The 18,083-nt window shown below is 37.1% G+C and overlaps 2 protein-coding genes across 2 annotated transcripts in view; one reads left to right on the forward strand and one right to left on the reverse strand.

Moving 5' to 3' along the window:
• The window catches only part of LOC110465848 (peptidyl-tRNA hydrolase 2, mitochondrial-like), a 13,422-nt gene extending 2,771 nt beyond the window's left edge, over positions 1-10,651 (forward strand). Inside the window, exons 2-5 of the mRNA XM_021521954.1 lie at positions 6,321-6,419; positions 7,099-7,220; positions 7,921-8,033; positions 9,125-10,651. Of these exons, the coding sequence (XP_021377629.1) occupies positions 6,321-6,419; positions 7,099-7,220; positions 7,921-8,033; positions 9,125-9,174 (384 nt within the window). The 3' untranslated portion in view covers positions 9,175-10,651. The remainder of the gene's footprint in view (positions 1-6,320; positions 6,420-7,098; positions 7,221-7,920; positions 8,034-9,124) is intronic.
• A 1,965-nt stretch (positions 10,652-12,616) lies between these two features.
• LOC110465891 (F-box protein SKP2A-like) lies at positions 12,617-17,691 on the reverse strand. The gene is made up of 5 exons (XM_021522030.1): positions 16,818-17,691; positions 15,715-15,890; positions 15,184-15,299; positions 14,123-14,339; positions 12,617-13,093 (listed from the first exon to the last, which is right to left on the reverse strand). Exons 1-5 carry the CDS (start codon positions 16,960-16,962, stop codon positions 12,752-12,754), a joined length of 996 nt encoding a protein of 331 aa, XP_021377705.1. The 5' UTR covers positions 16,963-17,691; the 3' UTR covers positions 12,617-12,751.
• Positions 17,692-18,083: the final 392 nt, after the last annotated feature.

Raw genomic sequence — 18,083 nt, forward strand, 5'->3', positions numbered from 1 at the left:
TTATCTCTCATGATCAGTGCCTGATGGATCTTCCATGACTGTAAGAGGTGTGCAGTATCCTGCTCTGCTTCTCCACAAGGACACATTGGAGATGAAACAACTTTCATGACTTTGTATAGATGTTGATTGAGTCTGTTGTGTCCTGTCGGAAGATGGTAGTTTGGTCAGATCTTGTTGGTGGTAACTGTCTTGTTGCTGATGGGTGTTGAACAGAGATTTGATGATAGTCTTCATCTCTGTGTAGCAGACTGGATTTTCTTCCTGTTATTGTTCAGCACCATTCTTTGCTAATTTATCGGCTTGTTCATTACCCCAAACTCCACAGTGAGAAGGGATCCACTGTAGTACTGTTGTCAGACTAAAGCTTGTTCAAGTTGAAGTAGCTTGTCGTTGCACAGAGAGCTGGCATCAGTCAGGAATAAGTTACTTGAGTTGTGTTATCAACTTAATTTGTTTTTGATTGAGTGTGCAGCATGAATAAGGGCTTCTTCTTCAGCTTTGTAGTTGCTTCTGATTGTTGAACTCCGTTAAGGGGTATACTTCATGTACACTGTATATACCAGCCCCTCCTTTTGTTGTGGCATTTGCTTACCCATGAGTCTGAAGGGTACTCGTCTTCAAGCATACTCATTGTAATTACACATGATCTGATATGTTTTAGTCAGATAAATTATTAAAATAATATTTAAAAACAAAATTTTGTATGTTGATGTATTAATGTACATGGTGTATGATCTGACAAGTTTTACTTATATATATGAAATTAAAATGATATTGAGAAACGAAAGCATGTCATATCAATTAGATATATTTAATGTAAACTATGTACAGACCAACCATTGTATAGTATTTGTATGTCAGACAACACTGAAACTCGAAATAAATTTAAATTTAGGTCTATTCAATTTCTAACTGTATCAGTGTATGTAAACTCAAGTCAAGACTGAGTGACAGTAACTTAATTTAAAAGTTTAATTATTCAGAAACAAGTAAATAGTACCGAAATTTATACAAATATACATCATCTAATGTTTAAAATATATACAGAAAACAAAGAGAACAGAAATGCTTTACACGATAGGTAAACAACCGTTAATGCAATATCCTTCTAGCGAGTTTTGTCTGTTTTGTTTATGTTTTCGAGGCGAGGTGTCCGCCAAATTGGATTTACCGTTATACTACCCCTGGGGATTTCAACAGCATTTTTCATACCAAGAACGGTTTTGACAGATTGGCATATATATATATTTATTTTAAGGGATAATTACTGAACATTTGTATATAATTTTGATGGATGTACTCGATTTTATAAGGAAATTGTCACTTCTGCAATATATCACAATCTCCGCTCCTTACGTTTCCGCCATGATATTTGTAATATAGACTGCAGTAAAGTGACGAGGGATATCGAAGATAAAATTCCTACCATGTATCCATTTCTATAACATGGACAAGCACGATAAAATCACCGTTCTTCCGATGGTATAAAAGTGTGACGAAATTTTGGCACGGCGCGAAAATTCAATTGGAGTTATCTCCCCTTAGCTTGGGCATAGCTATTGAAGGCGAGGTTGATGATCTTGTTGAAGCATACATATACACATCTGGTAAAGAAGCCCTTATAGAGAAACACGCACCTCTGCAAACTAAGGTGATAACTGTGAGACCAAATGCCCTGTGGTATAATAAAAATCTCTGCGCTGAAAAACAGAAACGTAGACAAGCAGAGAGACAGTGGCGACGGACCAATTTAACCGTTCACCAAATTAACTGATTTATAGAGAACAATGTCGGCTTAAGTTGGTTCACTACTCTTTCAGTCAAAGAAGGCTTATTATTCGGAAAGAATCGAAGAATGCGGCAAGGATAATAGACAGCTTTTTAGACTCATCAAAAACCTAATGGGACAGAAAGGTGAAATTATCCTACCAAGCTGTAATTCTGAAAAAGACTTAGCAAGCAAGTTCAGTGATTCCTTTCTGAATAAAATCAGCTCAATCAGGAAAAATACTGCCGAAGTGAACACCTCTGCTGACATTGACATCTCTGTCATGACTGCTGACATTGCATTTGCTTGGGAACCATTGGCAAATCTCTCACCAACAACCCAGGACGAGTTGCGCAACATTATCATGACCTAGCTCGCAATTAAAGTCCTGTGAGCTTGATCCACTGCCTACAGACCTATTAAAGCAAAGTCTTGAAACACTGCTTCCTTTGATTACCTTAATCATGAACAAATCATTGGCTGAGTCAAAGGTTCCATTATGTTTCAAGAAGGCACATGTCAGACCATTGATAAAGAAGCCTGGAATGGACAAGGAGGAGTCGAAAAACTACCGCCCAGTTTCAAATCTTCCTTTTCTGTCTAAAATCTTGGAGAATTAATTAGGTTGTATCACGACGTTTAGAGGTTCATCTCCATGCAAACATGCAGTCTCCATGACAACATGCAATCGGCCTACCGCATGGGACACTCTACTGAGACGGCCCTCATACGTGTACATAATGATATAGCTTCTGCATTAGATAAATATAACAAGTGCAGATCTAGAGCGGTGCTTGTCATGCTGGAATTGTCAGCTGCATTTAACGTCATCGACCATGGCATACTTTATAAACGTCTAGAATACTCTTATGGAGTGACTGATACCGCACTATGCTGGATACAGTCTTACCAGGAGTGAACGACGACAGTGTGTTGCCATCGGATCTTCCACCTCACATGACAAAATACTAGATTTCGGGGTTCCTCAAGGGTCGTTGTTAGGACAGTACTCCAAATCGATTGGAGAGATTTGTTGTCGCCATAGCCTTCGCTATCATTGCTATGCCGATGACACACAAATTTACATGGTCATCAAACTACAGGACAGTTGGAATACATATACCGTCTCAGAAAGTCTGGAAGATTGTCTGACAGATATCAGTATCTGGATGAACGCCAACATGCTATGCTTAAGCTTAATCAGGAAAAGACGGAACTAATCGTCTTTTCCCCAAAGTGTCAGCAAACAATGGCTCTCCAGCTCAAGGTCGGTGCCAGAGCTATNCAAATATACATCATTTAATGTTTAAAATATATACAGAAAACAAAGAGAACAGATACCTTTACACGATAGGTAAACAACCGTTAATGCAATATCCTTCTAGCGAGTTTTGTCTGGTACAGGTGGGATTTGTTTACGTTTTCGAGGCGAGGTGTCCGCCATATTGGATTTACCGTTATACTACCCCTTGGGATTTCAACAGCATTTTTCATACCAAGAACGGTTTTGACAGATTGGCATATATATATATTTATTTTAAGGGATAATTACTGAACATTTGTATATAATTTTGATGGATGTACTCGATTTTATAAGGAAATTGTCACTTCTGCAATATATCACAATCTCCGCTCCTTACGTTTCCGCCATGATATTTGTAATATAGACTGCAGTAAAGTGACGAGGGATATCGAAGATAAAATTCCTACCATGTATCCATTTCTATAACATGGACAAGCACGATAAAATCACCGTTCTTCCGATGGTATAAAAGTGTGACGAAATTTTGGCACGGCGCGAAAATTCAATTGGAGTTATCTCCCCTTAGCTTGGGCATAGCTATTGAAGGCGAGGTTGATGATCTTGTTGAAGCATACATATACACATCTGGTAAAGAAGCCCTTATAGAGAAACACGCACCTCTGCAAACTAAGGTGATAACTGTGAGACCAAATGCCCTGTGGTATAATAAAAATCTCTGCGCTGAAAAACAGAAACGTAGACAAGCAGAGAGACAGTGGCGACGGACCAATTTAACCGTTCACCAAATTAACTGATTTATAGAGAACAATGTCGGCTTAAGTTGGTTCACTACTCTTTCAGTCAAAGAAGGCTTATTATTCGGAAAGAATCGAAGAATGCGGCAAGGATAATAGACAGCTTTTTAGACTCATCAACAACCTAATGGGACAGAAAGGTGAAATTATCCTACCAAGCTGTAATTCTGAAAAAGACTTAGCAAGCAAGTTCAGTGATTCCTTTCTGAATAAAATCAGCTCAATCAGGAAAAATACTGCCGAAGTGAACACCTCTGCTGACATTGACATCTCTGTCATGACTGCTGACATTGCATTTGCTGGGGAACCATTGGCAAAGCTCTCACCAACAACCCAGGACGAGTTGCGCAACATTATCATGACCTAGCTCGCAATTAAAGTCCTGTGAGCTTGATCCACTGCCTACAGACCTATTAAAGCAAAGTCTTGAAACACTGCTTCCTTTGATTACCTTAATCATGAACAAATCATTGGCTGAGTCAAAGGTTCCATTATGTTTCAAGAAGGCACATGTCAGACCATTGATAAAGAAGCCTGGAATGGACAAGGAGGAGTCGAAAAACTACCGCTCAGTTTCAAATCTGCCTTTTCTGTCTAAGATCTTGGAGAATTAATTAGGTTGTATCACGACGTTTAGAGGTTCATCTCCATGCAAACATGCAGTCTCCATGACAACATGCAATCGGCCTACCGCATGGGACACTCTACTGAGACGGCCCTCATACGTGTACATAATGATATAGCTTCTGCATTAGATAAATATAACAAGTGCAGATCTAGAGCGGTGCTTGTCATGCTGGAATTGTCAGCTGCATTTAACGTCATCGACCATGGCATACTTTATAAACGTCTAGAATACTCTTATGGAGTGACTGATACCGCACTATGCTGGATACAGTCTTACCAGGAGTGAACGACGACAGTGTGTTGCCATCGGATCTTCCACCTCACATGACAAAATACTAGATTTCGGGGTTCCTCAAGGGTCAGTGTTGAGTACTCCAAACCGATTGGAGAGATTTGTTGTCGCCATAGCCTTCGCTATCATTGCTATGCCGATGACACACAAATTTACATGGTCATCAAACTACAGGACAGTTGGAATACATATACCGTCTCAGAAAGTCTGGAAGATTGTCTGACAGATATCAGTATCTGGATGAACGCCAACATGCTATGCTTAAGCTTAATCAGGAAAAGACGGAACTAATCGTCTTTTCCCCAAAGTGTCAGCAAACAATGGCTCTCCAGCTCAAGGTCGGTGCCAGAGCTATTGAGACTGTTCCAGCTATTAACAACCTAGGTGTANGCTATATAAATGTTGTATATTATTATTATTATTATTATTATTATATTTATTAAACGTCAAACTCTGTGATGTTACATGCTTTGACGGATATCATATACATGTACAAAGCGTACTTGTAATGTAAGGGGCAAAGTAAGTTAGATCCTTGGTCTGAATGGGATATATGACAATAAATTATCTAATTTTAATTTTCTATCATACTTTAGAAAAAGGTATACCTATGTGTATGTACCCCAATACAAATGATTGATAAAATCATTGTAATCTTTATACATTGTACAGTACATGTATATGAAATTGAGGGAACCGAAGCAAGTTTCTTTTCAATTTGGTTAAAAAGGAAGAAATTTTGTTGACCAGGAATTAACTCATCAATGAAATTGTAACAGGAGCGAAAAACTGAACGGCTAGACCAGATTTTGAACCTGGGATCCTCTGAACTGTATAGACAGATCTAGATGTTCTACCAATTGAGCTACTTGCAGGTTAGCTGCGATAACGTAGCTTTAATTCTGACTACGAGAGATTTTAGGAGGCCGGGTATTAATATTAGTACTACCTGCAGGTACTCTACATTCCTTCCCGCTTTTTCTCAGTCTTCACCCCCAATCAGAGACAAAGACACAACTACATTATTGTACTTTCCAATAATTTTGTAATACAGGAACAGAAAAATGATGGCCAGACCGTGATTCGAACCCCTGATCCTCCGAAATTCACATTCTATCATTTATTTTTGTACCCATTCCTAATTTAAAAAAAATATCTAAATAAAAAAAAATGAAAACATTGGGGAGGGAGTGTTTGAGTGATAGACGAAACGATTTTGGAAAATGTAGCAGAATCTCTGCAGATGGTAAAATGCTATATTATTCTCTGCAAAAATGAAAACCCTCAAATAATCTCATCTTTGAACATTTATGAAATGAGACTTTTTAATCAATTTGTGTGGTTCAAATATTTGTGTGCTTTAAACATAAAGAAGAAGAGCTGTTCTTGAGTCCAGGTTTCTGTTTAGCAGCTAGGTTAAAACTAAAATATTATAATCCAGTTATGTCAATATGGAAACTTAGATTGAGAAGTTGAGTCAGTATTTTCTTCCATTTATTTGCTCTGTCTTCAGTGGCTATACTACTAGTTATCCTCTTCACTTATTCCTCCTGAATTGTGTGGTTTGTTGGATAGCTCAGCGGAAATAACATGCTGTCAGACACCGGAGAATACAAATTGATAGTGGTGGTCCGAACAGATTTAAAGATGGGAAAAGGGAAGATAGCTGCTCAGGTAAGTATGTTTCCCATGTATAATTGATGTACAACCTTAAAACTTGGTTCACCTTACATGTATCTGTATATATATACGTACAGTAGTTATTGTATTTAGTGAACTGTTTTTGTCCCATCATGGGAAAAGAACCTTATATACTTATAAACAGCATCCTCGATACTCCCAAGGGTTATGCTAACTTACGCTCTATGTACCCTAGGATAGATATGTCACATCAAAATTGAAGGCTCAGTGGGCGCCACATTGTTGATTAGACAAGAAGACTATAGTTCAAATCCTTTGATCAAAAGAATCCTGCGGTCGGCGTAACAGTAAAATTGGCTGGCTTTGAAGTCAGGCATCGCTCTTCTGCAATTTTCAAAGGACAAGTATCAGCCTAGCAATCGGTCAGGGTTTGTTAACCCGAAACCAATCAGACAGCTATTTTTTTGCCTTCAATTTTAATTTGCTATGACATATTCCAGGGGTGCAGAGAACATAAGTGAATGTGAACCCTTGACTGGCTTGAGTATTGAGGATGTATAAAAAATTATACTCGGAAATAACAGATCAGTTGCATATGAAACAATTCATAATTGGCAAAGGTAAGGGGGAAGCAGCCCAAGAGAACAGGGTTTACACTGAGCATTATAGATAACAATAATGAATGAAAAAAGACAATTTTATACTTTAACAGGTTGCCCACGCTGCAGTTCAAGCCTACAACTCCTGTGCCAAGAACCAGCCGGATATGTTAAAGGAGTGGAAATATTCTGGTCAGCCCAAAGTCGTCGTGAAAATAGACAGTGAAACATCACTGTAAGTTAATAAGGACTTGATGCCACGACAACTTGGACAATTCATGTAACATCAATGCATGTTTAAAATTGGGACATACTTGTATATCTATAGCTGTGGGAACCATAGTTGTAGGTCTGATCAATTATGATTTATTTTGAAATTTTCGATATTTTATTTTGAAATTTTAGATTATCAGACCATCTGATACGTAGAACTCTAAAATTTAAAAACAAAACATCAAAACTTTCAAAATAAAATAAAATTGATTAGACCTTGAGCTATGCATGGTTCCCACATGCAGCTAACCTATATCATCCTCAGGTGATAAAAGATCATACATTATGTTATTGCATTTACTTCTCAAAGGAGGTGTACATTTTTTGTTGATAATTATATGTCCTGTAGGCCAGCTGGTGACCTTCTTTTCAAGATCAAAGGTCGAATAAGTTCAAAATTTTCAGCAACAGCTTAATATCAGATATCTAACGTAAAAATAGTTTAAGATACATGAATATTATAATGAATCTTAAGATCAAATAACGGCCTCCTTCTCAGTAAAAAGTTTTTTGTGCCATATTTTCCAATCATGACCATAATGATATTTTTGTATCAGCATTGTACCAGCATAACCCGCATGATGTGTACTTTGTACCAATTATTTTTGTGATCTCCACAGTGTTTGATATGACAAGTTACAATGTATGTGTGTCTCTGACAGGTTGGCTATTGCCTCAAAGGCAAAAACACTAGGGCTGAATGCAAGTGTGATCCGAGACGCAGGCAGGACACAGATACCTGGTGGATCCGTCACAGTCTGTGGCGTGGGTCCAGGTAAGGCTAAAAAATCCTCTCTCCTTTCTTTTATGGTTATACGTCAATGTTAAAAGTTTTCTATCACCTGTTAAGTCATATACTTGCAATGTTAAACTTAAACTTTATTTATTTTACAACAATTATGAAACAAGTTATGTCAACTTACATAAACCACTCTTGCTGGCCCAGATGTTAGCGTGTGGGGGTCTTAATGTGGGAGGAAACGGGAGTACCCGGAGAAAACCCACATCGTCGGGCAGGTAACCGCATATCTCTTCACGTCCTATCAGGGAATCAAACCCAACTGCCTTGGTGAAAGGCAAGTGTGCTATCCACTGCGCCACCTGACCACTTGCAATGTTGATTTGTTCATTTAGGGTTTAATGGTTCATGGACAAGATCAGATACATTATTTAGGGTCATAACGTGTTAAAACAGTAATGCTAAAAAACCAGCTGATGAAATGGTCAGGATATATCCTACCAATTTACCCATTGCAAAATTCAAGAGTTTTGCTCCGGATACAAGTATCTTCCTCACACCCTTGAAACATGTCACTACAAAAGCAAATGCATGTGGTTAGCTATTTGGTTGGTTTCAGGTACAAAAATCTGACCATATGCTAGACCGATTCCAAGTTAATAATTCACCACTATGATTAATTAAAGGTCACTTTTCTAGATTTTGTGACCTTTTGAATAAAATTGGTTTTAATTTTTACCTTATTGATTTGAAAAGAAAACTGGGAAATATCATTATCTAATTGAGTTGATTTAATGAATTCTTTTTCAACTTACCAGTATCATCCGTTTCAGGGATATACAGGCCTTTTTATGGCTGAATGTGGCTGAATTCCTTATTCCAATTTTGGCTTATATTCCCCTATTTCAGTTAAAAATTCCCCTACAAAAATGAGAAGATGTCATCCATGCCCCCCTCTCGCACTCTCCCCTGGCTCCTGCCTGCAACCCTCGCTGGACAGGTCATGTACCTACAGCGCATATTTTCCCATATTTCAAAAAAGGATACTAACTTTCTATCCCTGCATTAATCCCTGCTCTTATATAAAACAGGTTGCCCAAGGATGGTGTATTTGTTGTGTATTTCAGGGCCAAACGATTTGGTGAGCTCCGTGACTGGACATCTGAAGCTGTTATGATGATGGCTGTCAGGTAGAAAATCAAGAGACCTTATGAATTCAAGTTATATCATGAGTGATATTAACAAAATTGTTCTATTCATTATTACTATTGAACTATAACCATCCATGAGATCAATTGTTTTTCACATTCCGGGTATGTGAAGCCACTGTAGTGTGTTTTAATCACATTCTATACAACTGAGCCTCAATAATCCATCCCAACTTCATTTCCAAAGGATAATCCAGCCACCGTCATTTCCAAAGGATAATCCAGCCACCTTCATTTCCAAAGGATAATCAAGCCACCGTCATTCCCAGATGATAATCTTGAAACAGTCATTCCCAAAAGATAATCCGGCTTTCTTTGTTCCCAGTAAATAATCCATGAAACAAGCGATCATCTTTCCCAGTGAATAATCCAGCTGAATTTACCATCGTTTCCAGTAGAAAATACAAGCACCTTTGTTAAATAATCCAGCAACCTTAATTCCGAAAAAAGTTCCAGCGGCTGGAATTTGCTGCAGGCCTAAGGTGGGTTACTGATTCAAGAAATAGTGTGGAAAAGGGTCAATCTCTCCAACAAAACACTAGCCTTATAGTGGGACAACTGAATAGTTGTGGCTGGATTAACAAGGCTCAACTGTATACATGTGTCATGAAAGTAGGAGAAGACTCCTGAATTTTTGGACCGGGCATTCTGCTTTATTGGCAAGACTGACCTCAAAATGTCTCCATGGCAACGACCAGGAGCACCATGGAGATAACATCCTCTTGCTGGATTTTTTGTTTTTGTTTGTGAAATTGTGATTGGTCGAGTGATCAGGGATAAACATGTAGAAGTGTTGAGAGAAAAGTTTGTTTGGATATACAGTATGCATGATATGGAATGCGAGTATTATTACTAAAAGGATCAGATTGGTTGTTGCACGATTAAGACATATGTTGTTGTGTGAATGCCTTAAGCTTAGAGAATGATTGATTGGTTAGCCAGGAGATATGAAATATGGCACTTTTTGACACCTTGGTATTTCAGAATTCTCCCTGCCAATTCTTTGAGAATTTCATTTCAAACTTTTTTTTAAATATTATTTTAGTTCTGAATTTTGTTACTCTTTAATATTGTACAATACAGACTATAAATTGTGTTCTGTTGTTTGAAAATGTTTTATTTTTTTTCACTTTTATTGAAATTTATTTCAATTATGTCTCACTGGGAATTTCAATGTACCAGGTTAATTGAAAATATTAGAGATTGTTCGTTTTACTTTATACAACTTATAATGACCCCTGAGAATATACTGGGCGGTCATCTGTGATAATATATACTAGGGCCCTTCTCTTATCATCTTTGGTTAAATAAATTCTTCAGAGCCTTGGCTTGGATTACCAAAAATTAAATGTGTTATGTATGAACATATTGTTGAGTTGATGTTTTGAATGATAAGAGTACATAAGCAGTAAATAAATGCTGTTCTGTCACCTTTATTAACGGTAATTTGTTTTCATTTGTTTTTCAATCGAAGTTGGGGGTAGATATGTACAGTACTTGCTTCGTCGGTGTGTCCATCTGTGCATGCTGACATGTTTCTGAAGCCTACACTGGAAAATTTTCACCCAGTCAAATATTTGCCCTTCACTGACCAAATCTTTATTCGCCCTTCACATGAACAAACTTTATAGGGTAAACTGTGTACGAATATTCACTGTCATGTGATCAGTTAGCCCCTTTTCGGTCTTTGCGTATTGCAGAGTTATCTTCTCTTGTGAGCATGTATTGATTGTTACGTCATTTGTTTGTGAGAGTAACGTCATTAATTTTTGAGAAAACAACATAATTTTCTCACACAAACCAATGACCTTACAATCAATGCCTGCTCACAAGAGAAGATAACTCTGCAATACACAAAGACGGAATTGCAGGATGTGAAAAAGGCAAAAATTAAACTGCAGCAAAATATTTTTCGGTATACAGTAACTCAGCCACTATTTCACGAATGTGGCAATGTGTAGCATCCTAAATCATGTAAGGTCACAGCTACCTCAGTTTGACCTTTACTTCAAGTTCTGAAATATTGCTTTCTTGAACATATCTCTGCCACTGTTTCATGAATGGGCATGAAGCTTTGTATATAGATAATCATGGGAGGTGCTGTGTGGCGTCCTTAAATGAGATAACTTCAACCTCCATTTTACCTTTGACCGTTGACCTCAAGTACTAAAATACAGTGTAACATTAATACAGATTTGGCAGCATATTTCAACCACTGTTTCATGATTGGGCTTCAAACTTTGTAGATAATATGCGGGACAAGGTTATCTGTGAAGCCCAAGCTATGACTTAAATCTACCAGGTAGTTTAAGATATCATATGTACAAGTTGTTTATTATATAAGATTCCTTTTATTTCACAAGATGTTTTTTTTTTAGCTCACCTGGTCCAAAGGACCATGGTGAGCTTATGCCATACCGCAGTGTCCGCCGTCCGTCAACTTTTCCTTTAAAACGCTACTAGTCATGAACGACTGAGCAGATTTTGACCAAATTTGGTCAGAAGCATCCTTAGGGGAAAGGGAACAAATAAATGGTGGGTCTGGCCCCCCTGGGGGTTGAGGGGGGGGGGACCTTATAGGGGAAATATAGCAAATTCTTTAAAATCCGTCTTCTTCTGTAGGAATGAAAGGATTTGTTCCATATTTGATCAGAAGCATTCTTGGGTGAAGGGGAACCAATTTTGTATAAACCGTGGGTCTGGCCCTCCTGGGACCTGAGGGGCAGAGCCCAATAGAGGAAATATAGGTAAAACCTTTATAGTCCTTCTTCTACCATAGGGATTAAGGGATATTATCCTAATTTAGTCTGGAGCATCCTTAGGCAAAATGGACCCAATTTCGTATAAACAGTGAGTGTTGCCCCCCTGGGGGCAGAAGGGAGGAGCCCAATAGGGGAAACATAGCAAATTCTTCAAAATCCTTCCTCTGTAGGAATGACAGGATTTTGTCCAAATTTGGTATGAAGCACCCTTGGGTGAAGCGGAAACAATTTTGTATAAATGGTGTGTCTGACCACTCTGGAGGCAGAGAGGCGGGGCCCAATAGGGAAAATAGAGGTAAAACCTTTGAAATCCTTTTTCGACTATTGGGATTATGGGATTTTTTCCTTATTTAGTCGGGAGCATCCTTGGGTCAAGGGGACTAAATTTTGTATAATTGGTGGGTATGACCCCCCCTAGGTTGCAAAGGGGTTCAGGGTTCTGTTTGAAGTTTGTTCTCACTATATCTCAAGTACTGGATTGATCTTTTTGAAATTTCATATGTACTTTCAGCACCTATTCAGGTGAGCGATACAAGCCCTCTGGGCCTCTTGTTTTCATGGAAATTCATGTTAAAGATCGGTATATTACACTGAATGTCATAGAATTTATTGTCAAAATAATATACAAACAAATATACATACATATAAACATAACATACACATTATTTCATAATTTGTTTAAATGGTATCACAGTTCGAAATAAGAAAAAAAAATTGGGGTGGGAGGCGTGGAGAATTCGCTAAATTTACTTATTGCATACACATTCAATACCAAGTGTTACTATCAGTGGCATTGTTTTCCGAAAAATGGAAGTTTGGCACATGGGTTTTCTGGTGCTACTTCAGAGTCTGTTAATCCCTTCAACACTATAGTTATATTCCTATCCTTGGCCATTTCCGTCAAGGTTTCTATCCCTTCCCGGGACACTTTGTGGTCATAAATATCCAAGTGGTCAAGATTAGGACAATTCCTCACTAGGTCTATGATAGCACTTTCTGATATATTTCTTATCCACGAAAGGTTGAGCTCTTTTAAATGTTTGCTGTTATGACACAAAGCCTTCATCGATCGGTCTGTTAAATGCTTACAGGCACACAGGTTTACAGACTCCAAATGGGGAAGTTTCTGAAATGAAAAAAAAAAGATATGTTGAGTTTTAATTCAAAACAAACCAAAACAAATGTTTTAAGACGTGTAAAAGCATTAGCGCTAGACTTTTTAATGCCTGGGTCATAAGCAGGTAGATATTTTAATGATATATCTGATCAGTATCAAATTCCAGCTTCATGCTTGTGTAAATTTTTCTCTCGTAAATGAGTTGTAGTTCAAATGGTAGAGTGATGGGCAAGAAAGGTGGGGTTACTGATTCAATCAATAGTGGAAGCACAGTACTTGTACACAGGTAATCAGATTGTAGTAACGCAAGACATACATTTTATATTTAAACTGAAGGAAGTCCCCTGTAATTTCTTTGCTTGAAACTGATACGGTTAAAATGTGAACACAAACAGTTTAAATATTCCATCGAAATACTTTTTTTTTAATATCTAATGAATTTTACAACTTCAAAATAAATCTAAACTATTTTCTTTTTTAAATAGGTTGACGTGTATTAATTACTCAAATTATAGCAAGACTATGGCTTGATTCGGGTATCCAGGTTGAAACGGTACGTGTGGCGCAGAAATATTCCACGATAAACGAACACATTTGGACCATTCTATAAGCAGAGCTAAAAATCCACAGTTTCGGAGAATAAACAACAATGTATCAAGAATATTATGCCCTTCTTTCATGTGTCCACTGAATTAAATAACGTATCTTAAAAACTACATCTGGCTTTGACATTGTTTTAGAAAGAAATAACGCAAACTAGCAATAGTCAGCATTTTAGTTTTGGTCAGGTACGTCTGAACCCCTCAATCTAAATGTGCCAAATTTTCCTAAGGTCAGCCTCAGTTCAGATCTATGTCTGTCGTTTTCTTTACAGACTCAACCGTTTCAACCGGATACGTGAATGTACCCCATATGTCACCTGTCAAGAATGAAATTGACTATACCTGTCACCAATAATGAAACAGACTATACCTGTCACCAATAATGAAACAGACTATACCTATCAACAAATGTTTACCTATACAAATGAATATCTACCTTAACGAGCTGTTCCATTAGGTTGTCGGTCATGAGGTATCCACAATCCTTGAGGCTGAGGATGCGGAGATGAGGACACGACTTAAAGACATTTTTTAAAGTTCCTTCGGTGAGGTAGATATTATCGAGGTTAAGGTGATGTAGGGTCGGTACAAGCAGCTGACGAAAAGCAGCACTGTTCAATTTCTTCTTCTTTTTTAGTCTGTGAATCATGTTACTGTGGACAAATAGTTCAATATTATACGTCAGAGGTATTAATTATAAATTATAATGATAAAACCTTGATCATATATGAATCCTCATACTCTTCTACTATTATTAATAAAGTAACATTTTTATGTTCATATGTAAATCATTATTATTTCATTATAATATTTTGATCGGTCATAGTTTTAAAACCACTGGCCTCTATGTAAAATCCTGCTATAAACTTGGACCGCTTGTTCAAAGCCATACTTGGCTTATAACAACTCTGTGTGAACATTTAATCTGGCATATTTTCAAAAAGATTCAAATTAAAACCTATAAAATCCATATATTTTTGTAAAACAGACTTTGAACGTGCATGGGCCATAGTTTTACAATTAATTTTATAATACACAAAGGATTCCTTGACTTGATGATTTCAGGGTCTTTTATGTATCCTTAAAACTAATGATAGATCTGCCCCAAAGGCGAAATAATGACCACAAGCTTTTCTGGAGGGAGACTCCTGATTTTGGACCCTAACATTGAATATTTTCAGCCAGTAAATTTGCTGTAAAAAATAATAATATTACAACAACTACGAAACACGTTATCTCAACTTAAATTTAATCACTTTTGTTGGCCTGGATGTTAGTATTAAACTATTCCTTGATTCTAAGATCTATTGATTTCATCTGGAAGAGCAACTCAAAATACACCATTCTGAAGTGTTCTTTTTACCTATGGGGTACGTACACATATTTTAAACTGGCAAAATTGCCTCCATGAAAATTTCAAAAGGATGGCAAGGTACACTGTACATACTTGGAGTACTACCAGGTAGTACCACACATGACATGCAACCACATACTTACTTAATAAGATACTCGTCTGGGAAGTCCTCCAGGTCAAACAACTCGAGATTGTCGGAGACATAGTCCAAACAAGAGCTCAGTAACGTTGTCACCTTCGTACCACTGTGACAAGGGTTCTGCAAGAATCAACAGTTAAAATACAATAACGAGGAAACGTCAAATTGGTGTTTCAAGGGTTTAATGGGTGATGCAGTAAAACCTCATTATACTGCCACCATTTAATTGTCAAAAGAACTTTTGGCGTTAAAACGAGAGAAATGTATAAAGGAATTCTTGAGAAAACGGGATATCAATTTGATATATGTCGCCCGTTATGCAACATATATTTGCAACATATGTCGCCCGATATGTCGCCTGGCAAATCAACAAGGGGAATTTTTTATCAAGGTTTCATTGTATTTATAATATAACTTACAAATATTTAAATTATACTTTACACTTCAAGTTTGAATAATAATAATTTTATTTATTTAAAGTACTATAGTTTCACTTGTTCCTTATTTTACTATATTCAATCCATTAATTACTTACCACCTCAAAATTAACACAGAAGCAAGCTCTGATTAAGGTCTTGCCATTTTCCTCCTTGCATTCAAAACGCTTTGCCCCTCGTGTGGAGAGTGAGGTTTCCACTTCCGATAGGATCTCTTCCTTCTTATCGTGGCGCATCAGATTGAGGTCAACCACCTGGTCGAGATCTACAAATCCTACCAAGTATAGAATACATAACAAGTTAAAGGTATGTGTGTGCATTAATCATATCAGGTATATGACTGATCGTTTTAAAATTGACATATTTTTATAAGTTTGATTGGGTTACAGAAATTGTAGTTTCATGTTAACTAACAAGAAAAAAAAGATGAATAACCATATTCTGTCTTTGCATATTGCAAAGTTATCTTCTCTTGGGAGCAGGTATTGCTTGTTACGTCACTTGTTTGTGAGAGTAACATCATCAATTTTTGAGAAAACAACGTAATTTTCTCACACAGACCAATGACGTAACAATCGATACCTGTTCCCAAGAGAAGATAACTCTGCAATACGCAAGGACGGAATATGTATAGGTGCTGTGCAATTGGGGTTGTTTCCAAAATTATCTTTAACGAATATGGCATATAAGGACATGAGTCATAGGACTTAATTCAAAATCCTCTTGTTGAGACTCTTTTATGTCATTATTCAATTTTAAAAAAATATTTTATAAACCCATCTGGCTGTTACTAAAAGATTTAATATAGACTTTATAGTCTAGCTGGTATGTTACATGGGCTATATTTGTACATTGAACCTCTGCAATGAAGAGAAATTTGACACTATTTTGCCATGGAGTTAGATTAGATTGCTATCTAAAAGTCCAAAGCTGTCGAGGTAAAATTGACACTGAACACAATACACAAATAATATATACATGTATATATGTATGCATATATGTTTAACTTGAATTTTTCCTATGGAAAGAAGCTCCACCTCCTTTATAAAATAAAAATCAAAAATTGCAAGAACACAGGGACCTGAGAATTTGATTTAGCTAACTGTATATAAAATTACACTCCGAACACCTTATAAGTGTTAGGTCCGTGATATAAAAAATTCTCAGGACCCTGTACATGTGTGAACAACAAACTTGTTACCTCCTTCGTGGATGTCCAGTCCTTCCTTCACAGCCCCGTACCTTAGGAGGTAACACAGCCGTTTAGCCAGACGAGAATCATCATCAATTTCTTCTTGTTCGTTCATCTTATTGTTACGACGGGTATTATTTAATGAACTCGACATCCAAATTCTGATATACACTTACCTGCTTACCTAGTTCTAAAATATCATTTGCTAAAATATATAAATTTAACTTATTACAGTTCTAAAAAAACATTTGCTTAAGTGTAACAATTATTATTATTAGTTATCTTCAACATGGAAGTGAAACAGCACTTCTCACACCTCTGATATATATATACATAGAACATACATTTCACAACCAGTACCACATCACCGGAAGTGCGAAAGTCAGATGAAACTATAAATCTATATTGTGCAATAGCTACATTGTAGGCCGATCTTAAAGAAAAGTATCCTGAACTTAAACGTTTAGAGGAAACAAGCTAAGAAGCATCAGTGTTTCACATTGTCATCGTTATTTACAGCGTTCTTCATATGTAAAAATAGGCCTACCTGTGCCTAAACATTATGGTTACTGTTTACAAATGGAAGGAAGTTAAAAAAGCAAGGTCGACAACTCCAGTAGATCTTGTAATGATGATTGCGCAATCATTTGTCAACCTAGGCTATTATGCTCAATCTCTAAAAAATACCCGTTAACAGTCTTCATTTTAATAAATCTGAACTATATAAGCAGTTACAAACTCATTCATTATATGGTGGCATGTGATTAGAAAAAATAATGTTGACACAAGAACAGTGGCGGATCCAGAGGGTTTTTCAAGAAATCCCCAACCTGTCTAGCATTAGCTACACGCAGAGACGTATCTGCGCTACATATGATGGTGATATCTATGATCATCTATGGCACGCCATAGATATCCCAACGATACCGATCTTGTTATGCAATTTGATACTTCAGCGTTAAACTTTAACAAAACCGGAGGAAAACCACCGAACTGCGGACGGTACCTGGCGACTTGTACCCATGGCCAGGGGACAGAAAGTGCTATATCATTTCTCATCATCTTCATATGAATAATTAGATGGTATATATAGATCATGTATGCATCACTTAAAATTTTGATACATACAGTTTGCAGTTTGACCTCCATTCTGAAGGTCAAATCAAGGTCAAAGGTCAAATAACAGCAATAACTATTTGTGCCATGGGTAACATATCAATACTTTGTATGCCCGAGCGTTTTAATTTCTAACAGACCAAAAAAGGTATGCTCTTC

Source organism: Mizuhopecten yessoensis, unplaced genomic scaffold (assembly GCF_002113885.1).
Source record: "Mizuhopecten yessoensis strain PY_sf001 unplaced genomic scaffold, ASM211388v2 scaffold11103, whole genome shotgun sequence".
NCBI lineage: Eukaryota > Metazoa > Mollusca > Bivalvia > Pectinida > Pectinidae > Mizuhopecten > Mizuhopecten yessoensis.

What these genes read in the sequence shown, in the direction of transcription:
- LOC110465891 (XM_021522030.1), bottom strand. Translation starts at nt 16,962, where the DNA reads ATGTCGAGTTCATTAAATAATACCCGTCGTAACAATAAGATGAACGAA. An exon ending in ACTGGACATCCACGAAGGAG is followed by an intron (nt 15,891 to 16,817) that starts GTAACAAGTTTG and finishes TATACTTGGTAG; the next exon opens with GATTTGTAGATCTCGACCAG. An exon ending in CCAGACGAGTATCTTATTAA is followed by an intron (nt 14,340 to 15,183) that starts GTAAGTATGTGG and finishes ATTTGTCCACAG; the next exon opens with TAACATGATTCACAGACTAA.